The 18,743-nt window shown below is 41.1% G+C and overlaps 1 protein-coding gene across 2 annotated transcripts; it reads right to left on the bottom strand.

The window, feature by feature from the left end:
• Window positions 1-1,123: 1,123 nt before the first annotated feature.
• On the bottom strand, window positions 1,124-14,056 carry LOC119165806 (chymotrypsin-1-like). 2 transcript variants are annotated; one of them, XM_075871707.1, is made up of 8 exons: window positions 13,911-14,056; window positions 12,068-12,095; window positions 11,323-11,396; window positions 9,859-9,959; window positions 4,647-4,785; window positions 3,277-3,394; window positions 2,812-2,966; window positions 1,124-1,426 (listed from the first exon to the last, which is right to left on the bottom strand). In XM_075871707.1, the coding sequence occupies exons 1-8, from the start codon at window positions 13,986-13,988 to the stop codon at window positions 1,238-1,240; spliced, it is 882 nt and encodes a 293-aa protein (XP_075727822.1). In that variant the 5' UTR covers window positions 13,989-14,056; the 3' UTR covers window positions 1,124-1,237. The 2 variants fall into 2 exon arrangements, with proteins under 2 accessions (XP_075727822.1, XP_075727821.1); XM_075871706.1 differs by lacking the exon at window positions 13,911-14,056 and having other exon boundaries at window positions 12,068-12,317.
• Between the last annotated feature and the right edge of the window lie 4,687 nt (window positions 14,057-18,743).

An 18,743-nucleotide genomic window follows, 5' to 3' on the forward strand; every position in this document is an offset into this window, starting at 1 on the left:
TGATGAATGCATGCGGCTGGGGGACATGTGATCGTGTTTACAAACACACCACAAAGAATAACGTTCTCCTTGTTTTACGCATTGATGATTCACATCGATTCTCCTTACGTCACAGTCAAGTAGGAGTTCATTGGTTTTCCGGACACAGCGATACTTACAAATTTGGAATGTAATCGCCATCGCAGCTGTTTTGCTTTAGAACATGCCACTAAAGATGGCACAAAACAACTACTGATGGGAGCATTCTTTGCAATTCTGAAATCATTACAAAGTCTATGTGCGGAAAACTTCGACATAACATAAAATGGTACAAAAACACACCTCAACAAGAGGTTACGCCACGTTTCATGTGATGACGTAACGTGATTACCTCAGCGCATCAGGCGTCAAGCAACAAGTCAACGCACCGATGCTGGTGCGATTACGTCGTTTACGTGAGACGTTGCGTTGAATCATTCGATTGTCGGTTTTTTTGCAATAACGCCTCGTAACATTATGTGAATATATAACCAAGTTCGACGTCACGCCAGGCAATCATGTCTTTGTGACGTACTCACATCGCACGATGAAGTCAGTGCATCCCTTCGAAAGAACTTGCACACTGCCACCTAACCACTTCCTGGCACTTTCTGCGGGTGATCCATATTCTGGATTTCCATGCCAGTTCCAATGAGAGGCTAAGAGCTTAGTTCTGAAACCTCAAAGTCCTAATGAAACCGCAGATAGTAAAAGGCTGCCATTGTTGGAACCACTGACAGCAAGTAAGCGCACAGAATGCAACAATAAATTTGTCGAGGTATTTTTTATATGGTATAAATATTTCCACTTGTACTAAACCCAGAGTTCTATACGAAGATCTCATCTTTAGACACGTTCTACGTTACGGGTATATTGTATATGTTTATTATTTTCGATGACAACAACGTTCTACACTAAAATTTTCACATGCACAGCGAGAGAAAGATGACATGTACATATTTTAAGGTATTAAACGGGAAACTTTTCTTACCTAATAATACACCCATTTTTCTTCGTTTTGCATTCCTGTAGCCTTCATCATCCGTTTCGATAAAAATAAACACTTTTTGTACGCTAAATTCAGTGTGCATATAGAAATCACGCTTATAAATCATTTCAAAACTATTTTATTCTGGCTCTAGAGGAGTGACCACACAGTGAGCATTGAGGTATTTTTGACAATCTGACAAACTGAGGCGCTTGGACTGTACTGTACTTGTTAAGGGTGCTTAAGTCTTTTCCATCGATCTATTCTGTCCAGTGAATCGTTTATCCAGTCAATGAACATGGAAACCTTTGTGTGCATAACAGGTGCCGGTCCGCGATTTTGCTTCTGCCCGAATGTTACAATGCCGTACTGAACGGATCTCCCTCCGGAAATGGCTGTCACTGGATCTCCAGAGTCACCCTGCATCAATCCAAAACCATTCATGCTCTTATAGACTAACCATGCGAAAAAAAAGAAACAGTGAAAGTATATCTAGAGCAGCTTGTGTACGCATATAAACAAAATGTTATTGTCTAGGGGGCATCCAGAGAATGACCGAACGTGGGGTGAATGGGGCTGGGAAGTCCTTAACTGCGCCATCTCCTTGTGAAGAGAGAGGACTTGCAGCTTTGCGTCGCTGCGCGCCCTCTCCAACTATAAAGTGAAAGCGTAGCGTTTACTCTACATGCCACGCACTGAGCCTATTAAAAGCGTGACCACAAGTATGCTTTGCAGCGCGTCGGGGCGTGTTTCCTTGACCCGGCATAGTTACCTTCGGACAGTAGTCACCCACCCACATCTCTCCAATGGAGAGATAGAGCAGGTGACTAAGCGAAGCTGTGCACTCTCTCCCTCCATATGAGAGATGCCTCGGCGCCGCCTCCAAAAGGCACGCGCTGACTTGCGGCAACGAATACGCAGTGTGGTCAGGCCTTAACGCTTACGAGCGTTATGATATGGAAACGTTTGCATTGTGCTAGCATAAGTGGCTATTCTTTCTAACCGTATATTTCGGCTGCTACCGAATATTAATTAAGCTGTGATGTTTACTTTGTGTATTTACTTAATAAGTGAGAGCCTCCGAAGAGAACCCCTTTCAGTCACAGCAGCCTCACTCGGAGACGCGACTTTTGTCAATGAATTACTCTGCGCTATCGGCAAAGAAGACGCCACGTACACTGAACTGATAAAAATAGAATCGCTCTTGTCCCCTGAAACTCCTTTATGTCAGACCTGGTTGCGCTATTTCGCTTCACACAACAGCTTCGCTTATGGAAGTACCGAGATGAACTAGACATTGAACGTGGAATGTTCTGACAAAAGCTCTGATTTTTTTTTTTATCTTATTAGAAATTCTCGCTCTCTGCAGATACCTATCACATGTCAGTTGAGGAGGCTGTTGAACTGTATTGATGGGAAATATCGCATGACTCGATGTACAGGCATTTCACAATTGTTTATGTAGTGATTTTATATTGCCTCCACTGCAGGTGAATTACAAGGCTGCAACTTCTCTCAAGCAAAATAATACCTAAGTAGTAAAAGATTTGGTCCAACCGTTTATTCATTGGAAGCAAAGTAATACCTGGCGGGTCGAAGAATATTGACTTCTAAAATGAACTAGAATTTATGGCAACATTTTTACTTGCTTTGAATTTATAGCATTAGAACCGCCAACTAAAAGAATAACTCTGAGGATTTCTACAATGGTTGCTTAAGCGTTGCAGCCATGCCCATAAAAACGATGGTTTCACCACTATTGCTAGCAGTAAAGACTGTGCAACACGTCAAGTCGAAATACGTACCGTGTATGCCGTTTGGTACAGGTTCTTAGTGCACATAAAAAGCTTCCACACTTTTGCCTTAATATGCTTCCACTGGTGGGCCATTGCAAGGCTACAACTTCTCTCCGACAAAACATTTGCCATATAGTAAAAGATGTGGTCAGATGGTTTATTTTCTGAAAACAAAAGGGAAACATGACTGATAGAAACACTTCGAATTTTTTTGCAGTACAATAAATCTTCTGTCGTGCTGAAATGAGTAAATTTGTACACTTTGTAGTCATCACCTTTCAATGTTACTCGTGCTGCGAAAACATCTACGCATCTGCACGAAGTGGATCATCACCGGTGGGCATAGCAGTGGGGATTCTTTATTCGTCACAATGCCCACCGATGCGTATATATGAGTCTGAAGAAGCTTAAGATTTCGTTATAATTCTATCGGTATAGTAATATTGAAGACTGAAGTGTCGTGCTAACACTTACGCATGTTAACAGCACCATATCCAGCAATCAACATTTGTCCAGCTCGGATTCGTTTTCCTTGCCAAGGAAGACAAACAGGCCTCACGAACCTGTCGTATCTGTCGATGGGTCTCGACAGCTGTGCAAAGAAACACAGTTTCGTTGTAAATGAATGGTTGGTTTCTTTTTATAAAACAAAGAGTGCTGCTGAATTCAGCCAGTATCGTTTTTTCCCGTTCAAGGTGCACCATCGTATGAAATAAAAAAAAACTAGAAATAGTTTCGCCAAGTCTGAAGGTGCATAATATACTTAAGTATAACTGTTATGCCTAAAGGCACTTTTTAGAATAAAGGAAGAAAAACACATGTTCCTAAGCTGCATGAAACACTTGTAAATAATAGGCTTCAAGAGTTGGCAAGGAGAGGTTCACAAGGTTTTCACATTCATGCCAGCTCTCATGTGTACTTCTTCAAGAGCTAACTTTTCTGTCGGCTTATACACATTTCAGTTAGGTAGTCTAACGATATATTATAAGCCGCTAATCCCAGGGGTATTGGTACACACTGGTTTCACTGTCATTAGCTGACACGGTACACAGACTGCCTTCATAGTTGTGCTGGGCGCCGATTGTATTGCTTGTGTAACTGAACAGTGGAGCTACGAAATATACCTACATATTGTGGTGTGTCGCTCAAAAAAAAAAAAGGGGGCACAGCATAAAGTTGCAATATCTCGAAAACCACACGAAATCTACGGTCACGTCTAACAGCTATTTCACGACACGCTTAAGGCCTGTCCATATATTCTACCATATGCAGTTTGCACAATCGTGTAGAAAGTAAGGTGTTTAACTAAATATGCTTACGTGTTTATTGATAATGATATGTGGGGTTTAACGTCCCAAAACCACCATATGATTATTAGAGATGCCGTAGTGGAAGGCTGCGGAAATTTCGACCACCTGGGGTTCTTTAACGTGCACCCAAATTTGAGCACACGGCCCTCCAACATTTTTGCCTCCATCGGAAATGCAGTTGCCGCAGCCGGGATTTGATCCCGCGACCTGCAGGTCAGCAGACGAGTACCTTAGCCACTAGACCACCGTGGCGGGGCGTTTACGTGTTTATTGCTACAATCGAGCGATGTGTTTGTAAATATGCTGTACACTTTCACTCACTATATCACCCCCATAGTCAATATATAACGCGCAGAACCTACGCTTGTTATATGATTAGTGGCTTTTAGGTTATGAGATCTTTTGTGGCACTACCGAAAAAAGTTATTATGCGCTTCTATTGACGCAACCTATTTCTTTAACGACTTTCTGTGAACGGGCAGATACTCCTGATTCCTGGTATACATCGAAGGTATGGATATCCGAGCAACATACTTTCAATAAAGCGATGTTGTATCCCGAGTCCAAGTTCCTGTACTTCGGGTGGACCACGGCACTCTCGACGTCGATGTAGTTGTCGTCTTGAAGTCTGGTCGTGTTGTAGTACACAACGACCCTCGCAATGCGGCCCCCCCTGGAAGACAACGTGGCACCTGAATTCCTCATTCAAATCAGTTATACTCGCCGCTTACTCAAGAAACAATCTTGTAAATGGAAAACACACTTACACTACATTATAAAACAAATCGTTTCTATCAATCTTGTCAACCTCCACGCACTCCTACGTTTTTTTTCTATAGTGTTAATTTCGTGTTTGACAACAATGTTCACTCCGATTTGATAAGCATCCATAAAAAATTTAAACGTCATTTCAATCAATGGGCATCTAAGTGCACATAAAATGTTACCGCTTTTTGCAAAAATGTTGAAAGAATAAAAATAGAAGGAGTACCAGTAGTTAGGGTGCTCTGCTGCTCACCAGGTCATGGGTTTGATTATGAGCGTTGCGGTTCCAGTTTATTGAAGGTGGAATGGTACAGGCTTGTGCACTGTGCAATGCTAGTGGCGCAGATGATCGAAATTTTGGGAGCCCTTTAAATACAACGTTTTTTATAATGATATTGTTGAGACGGGAAACCCATGAATCATTAATTATGAGAATAAACTGAGAAGCCACAATATAGGTACTCGAAAGAGGGTCGCATAGTGCGTCTATAATAAAGGGAAAGCCTTGATGCATCATCGAACCGAAAAAATCACCATTCATGTCATCCTCGTCAGCGCATCGTCATCAGCAAGACTACGCCCCCTGCAGGACAAATGCCTTTCCCATTTTTTGTCAGCCGACTTGGTCCTGTGCATTCTGTCACCAATTCATACCCGTAAAATTTCTATCTAAGTTGGCCACCAAACTTTCTGTTTTCCCTTCACCTGCTGGCCGTCTCTTGAAATTCAGTCTGCCATCGTTAATGAACCGCGATAATCTTTCCTTCGTACTATGTGCCCTGTCCTTGACCATTTCTTCTTCTTAATCTCGACTGCAATCTCCTCAACACCCGTTTGTTTCCCAGTACACTCTGTTATCCTCTTGTCTCTTAGCGTTACAGTTATCATTTCGCTTTCCATTACTCGCTGCAATGTCTTTAACTTAAGCTGAACCCTCCTTGTAATACTCCTGGTTTCCGCTCGGTAGGTCAGTACCGGTGCGATGCAGCTGCTTTTTATATTCCTCTTTAGGGATAGTGGAAATCTACTATCATAATTTGAGAAAGCTTGCCAATTGTGCTCCACCCCTTTATTTTTTTTTATTTACTTGAACCTCGTGGTTAGTCTCCGTGTTACTACCTGTTCTAACTAGAAGCACTTCTTCATACTTGAAGGGCGCTGCTACTTATCTCGAAGCGCTGTTCTCTTCCAAGGTTGTTGTACATTACTTTCGTTTTCTGTGGATCGACTTTAAAACGTACCTTTTTCTCTTCCTGTCTAAATATGTAGTCATGAATTTCAATTCTTCGCCATAGTTATTCAGCAATGCAGTATCATCGGTTAAGCGCAAATTACTGAGGTACTCTTCATTTACTCTTATCCTTAACGCTTCTCACGGTAGGCCTCTGAATATCCCCTTTAAGTACGCGCTAAGCAGCAATGCAGAGATCAAGTTCCTTGTCTTACACCCTAATTTATTGTTATTTTGTCTCTTTCTTTACGGAACGGTAAAGTGACAGTTAATCCTCTGCAGATTTCTTCCAGAATGTTTATATATGATTCGTCGACGCACTGATTCCGCATTGTCTGCATGACTGCTGGTATCTCTACTGACTCAAATGCTTTCTCGTAATCTATAAAGGGTATGTATAGTGGTTAGGTGTATTCTCAGCATTTCCGTAACAGCTGACTTACAATATAAATGTGTTCGATTGTTGAGCAGCCTGTTGGAAATCCTGATTGATCTTTTGGTTGATTGAATTCTAATGCCAACTGTGTTAGCAATCACCTTGGTAAGTAACTTGTATAAGACGGGGAACAAGTTGATCGGCCTGTAAATACTCAAGTCCTTCACGTCACCTTTACTACGGATTAAGATGATGTTAGTATTCTTCCAAGATTCTGGCGCCCTCCCCGTGAGAACACAGGTGGTAAGCAGAGTGCCTAGTTTTCTTAATGCAATTTATCTCCCATCTTTCAGCAGGTCGAATGTTACCTGATCCTCACCAGCAGTTTTACCTCTTTTTATTCCGTACAAAGCTTTCCTGACTTCTGTCCTTGCTAGTGGGATATCATCCAGGTTACTGCATTATGGTCGTAGTTGTTCCGGCTGCTGTACAGGTCTTTAGAAAATTCCTCGGCTATTCTATCTTATTCATATTGGTAGCTACTTTGCCTTTGTTGTCCCTTGACGCATACATCTGTGATTTGCCCATTCCAAGTTCCCTCTATCTCAGCGGCTGTGAAGCAACTGACAATGTTGGTGGCCAGATATGTGACGCAGCAAAAGATGCAAAAAATCTCTGCGTCCAGACAGGCTATCATTGAAACCAAAATTTGGCAACGTTTAACGCTAGAACCTTATATAGGGGATAAGTAGAGCTGTGTTTTCAATGAGCTAGAGGGTGGTAAATAAGATATATTAGGGCTCAGTTGAAGTAGGACGGATGAGGCCTATACAGGGCAACAAAACGGGCACACCCTTTGCTATCGTGACTTGGCTGACCAATGAAAACTGGGGCTGGGGTTTTATATCAACAGAAATACAGCTGGTAACACGTAGGAATACTATAATATTACTGAAAGGCTGGCAGGTAACGTAATTAAACTAACAAGAGATTCAAGATGAAGGTTGTATGGACGCGTTTATATCCAGTCACTATTACGTATTATTTGAAAGCTGCTATGATGAAGCGGAGTTGGCAACGAGTAAGGTAAAAGCTCAGTATACTATGCCATAATAGCTGACTACATTGTTTACTATAACACAGGTAGGGAAAAAGCAGGCTAGAGAAGAGGCAGTGGAGAATTATGACATGTGGTGCGAGAGAGCGTAGGAGAGGGCAGGTGTTGTGCTTCGCCTTTATTTCTCTCGTTGTTCACTCTCTCTCCTCCCTGCGCTCCACTTTTCCGTCCGCTCGCACCTCACTCTCTACCGTTCGCTGGCTGGGCGCCTCTCAAGAACATCCGTAAATGCGGGTTCGAGACGCTGCTGTGAAACGCCAACGCTAAGCCGAGAACGCTGTTTGGTTTCTTCACTTCATAGTATTTTTTAACCATGCACGCTGGCTACTAGAGGTGGAAAGGTATTTCACATTTCTAGCGACAGAAATACGCCACGTGCGGTGAACGGCGCTATTGGCTACTCGGTGTAAGAGAAAAAAAAAGAAAACTTTATTCTTCTAACGCTGGATTCTCACTTGCGAAACGCCATCATGGACGCAATGCATTCGCATTTCGTGACGATTCCCTTCGAGAAGGTGGGGTATTTATTTTTGCACTTTCTTTATTGCTACTGGCTAACTCAAATTGAGCTTGCTTGAGGGCGCTTTTCTCTCATGCGCGCGCGGACTAGTCACATGCTAATTTTCGTAGTTGGCGGGCTTTCTATATTAAAGGAAAAATAGAGCATGCAATTAGTACGTTGTTGAATGTACACCACACATATTGTTCCAACTAGTGCACTGCTTTACGCGCAAGGGTCTCATCGATAATTAGATAATTAGGTGAGTTTGCTTAGTTAATTAGGTGAGATATTTAGGTATAATTCGTTTGTCCTTAAAGAAAAATTTTGTCGGAGCTGGTACACTACACTGGGAACAATATACCCCAGATTTGCATCACGTAACGCCAATCCTACATTTTAAAGACCGCGCCGCGGGATAATTAGGACGCCCTGTATATACAAAATATAGGGGAGGGTGGCAGACAAAGTCAACTCCACAAATTGACATAACTGGGCGGGGGGGGGGGGGGGGCACTGCAAGTGGTACCATGCACAAGCCTATATGCATGGGTGAAAAAAAAAGAAGGAAGACAGCATTGTCAAGGTGCATGTATTTCAGTTAATTACGCATTTCCAAGGAGTCGCCTGGAGCAGTCGTTTTGAAGTTAGTATCAATTACAGCGTTGCTTTGTTAGCCGGCAACCCGTAGGGCCTCGATTCGGTGAGCCTTTCTTTTTTGAAAATTGCCTCTCGTCTACGTTGTTAAGTGCATTGCGTAAAGCGTTGCGCTTGCTCACAAAACAATCACAGAAACGCCAGTAGGTGTTACATTGTTTTGTCACTGTTGCACGAGTCACATCAGGAGGTATCGGCCATTAAAACGCGATGAGTGTACGTCTACGTGAAATCTGCTGTTAACCCGAAGAAAGTGCAAAAATCACATTAGCTGTAGTTTTCTGATAGTGACAAGGGGGGATCGATGTATTGACTAAGGATAAAAGAGAAAAAAAAGAAGCTTTTGCATTGCAATCGTCTCGGTTGATCGCATGAGTGACCGTGTGCGTTTTTTTTTCAATTTTTCCCATGATGTGGTGCAGTATAGATGCACAAACGTTCCGATCATGCCCTTTATTTCTCCTTTCAGGGCAATGTTGAAGGTTTCTTTCGCTATGCATAACAAACTAATTGCTAGCGTTTAAAGCTCCAACAATAAATATCGTTTCAAGACAAGCCGTATCTGGAACTGGGGTTATTTTCGACCATTTGAAGTTTTTAATAATACTCCCCAATAAATGCAGAGAGTATATGCAGAGGGAAGGTCTTGTGCTCGCATTTTATTGCCATTAAGACAAGGCCATCTAGGTGGAAAGTTGAAACAGTATCTGCAAGCTGAGAAGAGAGAAAAATAATAAAAAATATTCACTGCCGTGTGATATTGTTGTGTGATGCAGAAAATTAGTTGAAAGATTACCTTTATTTACATCTATGATGCAAATTCAGTAGGCCATTGTCTTCAGTTTAAGAGCAACATTGTACGTCTTTGTTTCCTTTATTAGCAGACATGAACATTTCATGAAAGATCAACTCATAAAATTGTTAGCATTGGAACTACAATATATGTCAAAAAAAGATTGATCCATTCAGTGAAAGTAAATCAAAGCAGAACGGATGTGTTTAGAAAAAGTTGTTAACAGTTCAAAGTACTTGGTACTCTACTACGGAGAAGCGGAAAGGCGTCCCGAGGGGTTCACATTTACAGAACACTTCATACATTACGTTTTCACGCAGTGAGCCGCTGTCATAATGACGTCCCTGGTTATGATGCTACCACCACATGGTGTCCCCTTTCCCCGTTGTGACGCAGTGAAGATGTACACCTACGAAAACGGCAAAAAAAAGCTTTCTTAGTCCTCACGCAATGCGCAAGTGCGCATTACTGGGTATACTATTTAAGACTAAATTTGTTCGAAAAGGAATACTGTATTGCTAAACTGTGCACGACCTACTTAAAATCGTGCAAAGGCCTATCCTGCTAAATGTTTCGTTTTTATTTGGTAGCCTATTATAGCGGTTGGAGATGCATTGGACTTGATCAGAGTACTTAAAAGGCCAGTCATAATTACCATTCATGTGGAAGAATTACTTTTCTTTTGTGTAGTAGGCATGCTATGGACCTTAAAGATGCCGTGTCCGTAGATAACTCCAGCGCGAAGATCTAACAAGCCGTAGCCGTATGATTTCTTCTCAAAAATAGTATTGCCGTATGGACCATTAAAGGCAAGAACAATGCAGAAATTGGTAGGAAATTGATGTTTGTTCACTGAAATAAATTGTTTCCACTCTTGTAGGGTTTCGACTTATGAAAGATGCCCGACCGAAAGGCCGCAATTGTATTTTCATAATCAATTATTCTTAAATATATATGTGAATGCTAGTGGGGAAGGTATTTTTTTTAATTCACTTTGGAGAAAATATTTCGCTCTGTGAAAACATCCGAGGCAATCTGAATCAAAGTTTCTTTTACTCTGACATACTGCTCAGTACAGTATTTAGAGTTAGCAACTCGGCATTGCCATTTCGTCAATAGGACACACGTGAATAGTGTAAAAAGCTTCAAAGTTCTCTCTCCCAAACAGACGAACCGATGTTCCTGCTAGAAGGCAGCTGATAACATGTGCTACCATTGTTTTCGAAGAAAGTAATGCATCATGCTATCGAAACAATCGAACATTCCTTTATAAAGTTGATTCTTTGAAAAAAAAAATACCAGCGGTAGATGCGACAACAAAGGTGAAGAAGTGAATGGTGTGAGTTGGTATATAAAAGAGATACTATTGAATATATCAGTACTAAGCGCAATTTTCGGTAACAATGAGGTAACAAGTACAAACATTCATATTCTAGGTGACTTATACACCATTGAAACTACGTTTATATGTATTTTTAATCATAGCTAGAAGAAAAGAATATGTTCAGAATTTTTCCGGAATATTGTTATTTCTTGACGATCCCGTAGTATTTATTCTGAAGCGCTTTTTTTCTTTTTTCGCTGAATATAACTGCGAAAAATTCTCCCTTACATTAGCATTGTGCAAAAACAAAAGCAATGTCTTATCCAGATGACACATTTCTCAATTTTCGAACCAAGTTTGTGGATGCGTTGCAGTTATGCTTGTTTTGAGCGAATAATATTATTGTATTTACTAACTCCAAGAGAAAGCACAAGGTCGTCGTCCTTACCAGCCATGGCACCTGAGGCCTCCATGTCATGTCCCCATTGATTACTCGGCCAAGGGGCTCGGAAAGACCGCACTCTGAATAAAACATAGCATTAGATATAGTCACGTGGTAATAGCAAGAAAATGGCAATCGTGCCATTGAACACTATACTTATCATACTTTGAGCAAACTTGTTCCCGAAAAATCAAAAGTTAGCATAGAAGTTATGCACACTATTCGCCGATATCGGCGGGAAAAATTGGCGCCCGTCGAATAATCTATTCACTGCTATAGAGTGGTTACACATCGACACGTATGCCGTCGATCATTCTAAGCTGATTGTTCATTGTCACGTTAGCTACACAATAGACTGTACTCCATGCGTTCCGTGCTCGAGCTTATAAGAGTAATAGAAAATAATGATATTTATTCGGCTTTCTCGAGTCTTGAGTGCAGGAGAGTTGTTAGTACCCGAAATGGCTCGGCTTGCATGAAAACCAGAAGCACAAGAGCACGGGGAAATATGTACAAGGCAGGGACGCAGCCAATAGGGGAGATTCAAAGTACCCCCCTCCCGCTATTTTTTCTCAATCTATAAAGTGTATATATGCGCACACAGAAATGAACACATCAACACACTTTAGCATTGTTTAACTTCACTAATCCTAGTGGGACAAAAAAAAGCCTGGGTATGCAAATGGCACGTGTACAGAGATACACCATGTTCAACTTCTATTTGGCTCAGAAAAAAAGTGTTGATACTCACCAGCAGAATTCAATTCGAAGCCGTTAGTCTGCCAGGAGTGCCAAGAGGAAAGATATAAATACAGATACCCAGCGTACATTTCCATCACCCGAAATAAAATTTCACTTAAGAGCATTCTGTTCCCCAATCGTTTTAAGAACATTTTATATTACTTCGTTTTAGGACTGCGGGCGTTCATAGGCGAATGACAGGAGACCCATGAATGTTCTATGTGGGTGCATGTTGAAGAGTCAGAAGTTGGTCGAAATCATTTGGGCTACCGCTACGGTCTCTCTCATAGCCGGACTTTTTTTTTTTTTGCAACACTAACCGCTCCTAGCGAACTAGCTAACGTATCAACTGTTGCTTTAACTATGTTATTTTAACTACGTTACTGTTTCTCTAACTACGTTACTGGAAATACAAGAACGATACCCTAACATGCTTTTATTTTCTAATTAGGCGTGCTTTTTCTGGTATCTGAAATTCGTTTTACGATATTAATATGTAAAGATATACCTTCATTTAGGCCATGTATATGTAAGCACTATGGATTCTCGACACAGTTGTATAAGTTCGCCCATAGTAATATCATTTTCTTTATAACAACAGAACTTACCTCCGTTTTGAGCTGGATCCCTACGGATACGTTTCGTGTGTCTTTCAAACAATCTTACCTGTTCACGTAACATATTTGCGGAAACATGTGGTAAATATACGTAAAATATATGGGTTCCTTAACGAAAGATATGGATTCGTGGGAATGACCAACGAAACGTTTGCATGAGGATGTTGAACTTTTGTGACTGGTTGCCAGTTATTGCCTGACAATGCAACGCCATCGCTGAAGTCCGTGGTAAGCTGATGCAGCACAATTTTTTTTTCTCTGTTGATTCATAAGTGTGTTTTATTGCTAAGTTATGCGTCATCTAAAAAGAGGAAGCGTATTATAACGCGAACGTTATGTGTGGACAACAACAGCAGGAAACGGGCTTTGACTCCAAAAGGTGAATACTCGTTCAAACACACTCACAAGCCCGTGTTTGTATGCATCATTTTGTAGTGTGTCAGTTTGAAGCACCTTAGAGGAACACTAACGACAGCCTAAATTGTGCAAGTAACTTTTATTTTGACAGCGCGGCTAAGAATTATGGCGGTTCATTTACTATACCTTGGCATCATAGCTTGTAAGAAAGACCTAAAATTTTCTAGGAAACGTATTCTTGTGACATCCAAAGAATTTTCAGAAAGCTTTGTGTCTGCAAGTGCGTACTCGTGTGTGTGTTTATCAGACAGCACGCCTACGCACTGAAAAGACATTGGACAATTAGAAGAGAAAAAGGTGTGTATTTCTCTTCCTAGAATTGATATTATAAATAAAATAAAATAAATCCTCCTCATATTTCCTTTGTCTTAATAAAATCAGGGACACTTATTAGAAAAGCTACTGGCGGGAAAATAATGCATGTACACACTTCTTCGTAGTTCTTCTCTTTTTCGCATATCATTTTCAAAATTGACTCAGGTTTTCGTAATCAGTGATACCAAAATATCATGGTTTGCTCTGTAAGCTGATACTAACAATAAACATGGACTTTACTACGCATTAAAACTCTTTGTAATTATATTTTTGTGCAAATAAGCTCTCCAGCATTTGTCTGGAAGGAGTTTACGCAAATAATATCTGACGTACTAGTTTTATGAGTAAAAAATTTTCTAGTTTTTTTTTAACAGAAGCGTTTTCACTACTTATCTGCATGAACCTTACCGACATTCGCTTTGCTTTTTCTGGCGTCGATCAAACACGCAATTCTTCTTCGCATTTCTAGGAGGTCTGTTAAGTTAACTCAGAAAGTATTCTTACCTTCACGGTAAAACTTGACCATACCGAAATTACGATTCCTAAAGACGCAGAAAAACGAAACGTTGGCCACAATTTCATCGCCCGAATCAGACTCTACTACCTAGGCGTCGTCGTATTTTGTGATAAGACATAAGCAATGATATGTAAAGGCTTTTTATTAACATGCCTAACAGACGTTCCGGAAGAAGTATGGAGCAAAATGCTCGACACACTTATAAAGCACCAGTATTTATGCATTGTGACAACGTTTGTCAGTGGACCCGAGGCGCCTGCATCTCTGCCACAATACGTCGTTAAGATCCATACGCAGCATCTACGTCAGCGATGATTTAGCGGCCATAAAACTCAGCCGCTAACGACCAGCCTGAATAATACGTGAGAGAAGGCTCTGAAAGCCTGTCACTTTCTGAATAGAGGCGGAGCAGCGGCATAGAAAATTCATGAGTTCAATATGAGAACTATCATAAACACTGATAGGCGAAAACTTATCTTTAAAGGTTGAGGCTCCCCATGCGTAGGGCTATGCATCCCTGCCGTGTAAACGTACGAAGTCCCTAAACACACCACAGGGACTAGCACTCTCTTTCGTTTGACAACAATAAGTAATTGAACCCTGCATATTCCAGCACCACCCGCTTAGATGAGTTATCATGACATCTTTTAGCGTTAGGTATTAGTGGACGTCATTTACACAAAAACACTGCCGAAGAACTAATTATTTTCGCAATCAATTTGGTCTTGGGCTGACGCACTGACTGAAGTGGATAATGCAAGGTGTTTGATGTAGGGAGACATTTCAAATTGTTCAGGAAGCAGGTGTTTGTGCGATACAATACTACCTTTGAAGGTTACCTTAGAGGAAGCATAAAAGGGACAAAAAATACCACGCACACAAAAGGGCCTTTGTGGCGGCTCTCGAGCCTTCTGAAAATTATGACGCCGGTTCAACTGAAGCGGTGGGTGATATGATATATTCCACGTATTAACCCATAACTTTCGCTCTCAAAGGCTTTTTGTGGATGAAAAGTAATGTGTAATTTTAGAAGTCTATAAGTGCACAGATCTATTCTGAGCACGCATGGACAAGGGCGAAACCTCGATTGCTTAGCCAGTCAATGAAGCCAGCGTGATAGCAAAATTGTACAGCAATATCACAAAGGAGGGCTGACATACGATTATCGTAAACCTAGCCATAACGAGAGAAACTCATGTTTCGTTTGAAAGAGCAAACACCATGCATACAGGGTGTAGCTGCAGTGTCCTCACTCTTGGTACTCCTCCACTCGGAGTAATATTCTCTATAACAAGCTACCTGGTCTCCCTGTCACGCTGCTTTTCAGAGGCAGCACTGCCGAAGCTTCATATTTTGTAGCATAAGGTTTAGCTATACGTATGTGTATGACAATAGCGAGGCTCTTGTATCAATAATATTGTCGTGGAGTGGAGCAAACAAAAATACAAGGAACAACAAGAAGCAACTGCACTTGGACACGGTCATTGCGGTCAAGCCAGTCTTCAACATCTTCATGTGCGCCACGACCAAAGCGATGAGCCACCACTGGTTGAATTGGAGATATCTCAGACGGGGTGAGAGGACTACACTTTTATAAAAAGTTAGTAAAAAGATAGTGACGGGCCCCTTTGCTACCTCGATGACCCCATTACGCATTGCGGTCATTTTACTACCTTAAAAGTATACCAGTGGTAGTAAATGTACGTGGTCTGCTACCTGCAGGCACTACTTCGGTAGTGAATGTTGTGACAACACTTCACTACGTCAAAGTTGATTAGGAGAACTGAGTCTTTCTTAAATACCCGGAATACCTGTTGTGGGCTGGCGGTGGCCGTTGGTAGAGGTGAGTGATGCCTTTGAGAGGTCTTCTGCGAGGGGGTGAACTCCAGAGCAAGGCCTCGCAAGTGACGACTAAAGTGACGCATGGTAGTGTCGACAAGTGCTTCTGGACTGGATGAATGGCTCTCTGTGGGAGTGGCGAGCATCAAGCCGCGTCCCGCTCCAGCCCCTCCAGCAATGTCGCGGTGGAGAGCGAACAAACACTACAAGCAACGCAAGACGGCGAAACACGATGTTCGAAAATCAAGCCACGTTCATCGAATATATGACACACACCTACCCTGGTGCATTGGCCAAGAACTGAATAGCTTTTAAAAAAGACATCTTTAATTACAGGGTCAGCTAAACAATTGATGATGTTGTTGATGATGATGATGACGATGTCTCCACTATAGTTCTTGCCCACTCACGGAGATGGGCCAAGGATAAAAGATATGAATTCTAAGGCCTTTAAAGTGACACATAATCCTAACAAAAGGAGGATAAAGCAAACGTAAAAACAGAAAGAGTGCAATAATCCTTTTTTGCCATTTCGATTAGACAGAATAGTATATATCTTGAATTGAAATTGTAGTAATTTTGAACACGTTTCAAATTGATGTTTAGACTTTGTTTAATATTACTATAATAACAGATATGCAAATATAAATTTATAAGCACATTCCTTTTGTTTCACGAGCACAACTGCAAACGACATCAAAGGCGTTCCTGTGGCTGTAGCCCATAATCGAAGCACTGAAGAAGAGTATATTCTGAAAGGTGAAGGGCAGCCCAAGGTTAGTGAAATGAATGACATGGAGACGTTTTCTTAGCGGTCTGTAATGGTGACATGACAAAAATGATGCAGTGATAATTTCATATATGAACAAAAGCTGCACAGGGGAGATATTCCCAGGGCAGCCCTGGGTGAATATAGATTCAAAGGGGGCACACGACCCGTAATGTAGCTAGCATGTTTCCCAGTTGTCTAGTATGACACCAGTTGGTTTTCTATCGATATTTTAAATGTCTAAATTCAGTCCATGGCGTTACTGATTCTATTGTATCAGCCCTGAGTGAAAATTCTATATGTATTATTGCAGTTATACTAGCCTTTACTTAAAGGACAAATAGTATTGGCCCATTCAAAGCCGGTCCAGCTAATGAGTCCGCCATTTCTTTTAACTCTAATCTGTAATGCCCAGGGAGCCATATTTATTTCAAGAGCTTCAGCTGTGGAGGAACTAGCGTAAGGAATGTCTTTAAGCCATCTGATATAGATGAAACTTCAAAAGCTGTGCATGCGGAAAGGGAGTCTGTAATTGCTATAGCAGCATGAGTGTTCAATGTTAGTTTTTGTAGTATTAGAAAAATTTCCGAAAGTTCAGCTTCAAAAATAGGCATGAAGTCTGGTAGTCTTACTGAAAACGACCAGTCAAGTGGAGGAGAGTAAATACCTTCTCCCGCCTTTTCATCTATTACTTAAGCATCAGTGGCAATTACATTATTTGTTCCCCGTGTGCAAAATACTCTTGCAAGTGGCTATTTAGGACTCTGTGTGATTGAAACTTCGGTCTATAGGGAACAATCTCATATTCTATGTTAAGGTTTTGATTTGGCACGTTTGCTGCTAGTACATTTCAAATTTTCTCGTTTATTTTGTCTAGATGGTTCTGAACAAAAACAATTTGTGGTTTATGAAAACGTGGGCAATGAGCAAGAAAAAAAAGAGTCTGGGTTGTTGATGAATACATATTCTGATCGTCTTAACAAATAGCTATAAAGTTTTAGATACGTATCAACCGTCAGTATACGGAATCGACAAGGCAAAGTTGGTAAGCACGCATCCTGATGCAGAACATTGTTCGCAACAACTTTAGAGTGCCCTACGCATTCAGAACGCAGAGAACGCATTTTTTTTTCACCTTGAAGCTTACAGCCCCACTACCCGGAGTCTGCGAAACATCTTTATCGTCATATTCTTTCACGCATATACATATGTAAAGATAATAATCATGATAAAAATATTAGCAACAGTTGATATTATTATAATAATAGTATGTAGTGTAAGGAGTCTTCTTGACACATGATATTATACGCGGCAGAATCGTAAATTCCAATTTTATGAAATACCTTGGTGTGTTTTTCTACCTTAAGAATGATCACGTGGCCTACATGTGTGAAACACTAGAAAACAACTTATGGTTATTTTTAAACAGTGCATCAATGGCACCAATCAATACTAAGGTTACCATCTTGCTTGCTCTTGCGTATAGTATCCTGCGATGTGACATCGTATTACTTCCTTTCTGTTCTTCGCTATGGCAGTGTCGGGTTGACAACGCTTTTAACAGCAAGTTGAAATGCATTATGTACAACTGTTCTTCAACAGATGATGCAAATTGATTTTGTCTGCTTCCCCTGCCGTCTCTCAAAGCACCGTTTAGTCAAAGTGTTGTATCACGGCAGTTTTGCAACTCTCAGTTCATAAACGAATGCGATGGATTTCATATAATAAGAAAAAAAATCGACGCATCTCCACAAAGTGAATGGCAACTAGTGGGCAAAGCCAGGTCTTGAGGTTGATGATGTGTTAACTCACGGCTACCGAGCACGCCTTCCCCGCTTGTGCAAAATAGCATGGCGTGAGCCCCAGCTTCACTACACAATATTCTTGATGGGTTCTAGACACTCATAGCGTAAATACGGAAGTGAGCATTAAAACGGTTCAGCAAACTTTTTGCGGTATCTCAAATTCGCTTTACGAATACTCTTTGCGGCGGAAAAATTGGCATTTGTTCTTTTTTTCCAGGATTTAGAAATTTCTGGCGCCCTCTGGTTTCGAGGGTACACATTGAAACCGGGAAAGAGTTCAACGAACTTGGTTTACGGAAAAGACCGCTTCTGAAAAGGCGCTCACTCTTTTTTATGTATCTGCTGTCAGGATTTCATTTTCTAAAGATGTCTGTTTGCTTAAAAATATTTCAAGGACACATTTGACA

The sequence above is a fragment of the Rhipicephalus microplus genome, chromosome 8, assembly GCF_043290135.1.
Source record: "Rhipicephalus microplus isolate Deutch F79 chromosome 8, USDA_Rmic, whole genome shotgun sequence".
Lineage (NCBI taxonomy): Eukaryota > Metazoa > Arthropoda > Arachnida > Ixodida > Ixodidae > Rhipicephalus > Rhipicephalus microplus.

Excerpts from the sequence above, each read along its gene's own strand:
- LOC119165806 (XM_075871706.1), bottom strand. The coding sequence starts at position 12,209 with ATGTTCTTAAAACGATTGGGGAACAGAATGCTCTTAAGTGAAATTTTA. Across the intron at positions 9,960-11,322 it reads GGCCTCAGGTGCCATGGCTG|GTGTACATCTTCACTGCGTC; the intron begins GTAAGGACGACG and ends CCGTTTTCGTAG. Across the intron at positions 1,427-2,811 it reads TGTACCAAACGGCATACACG|GGTGACTCTGGAGATCCAGT; the intron begins GTACGTATTTCG and ends GGATTGATGCAG.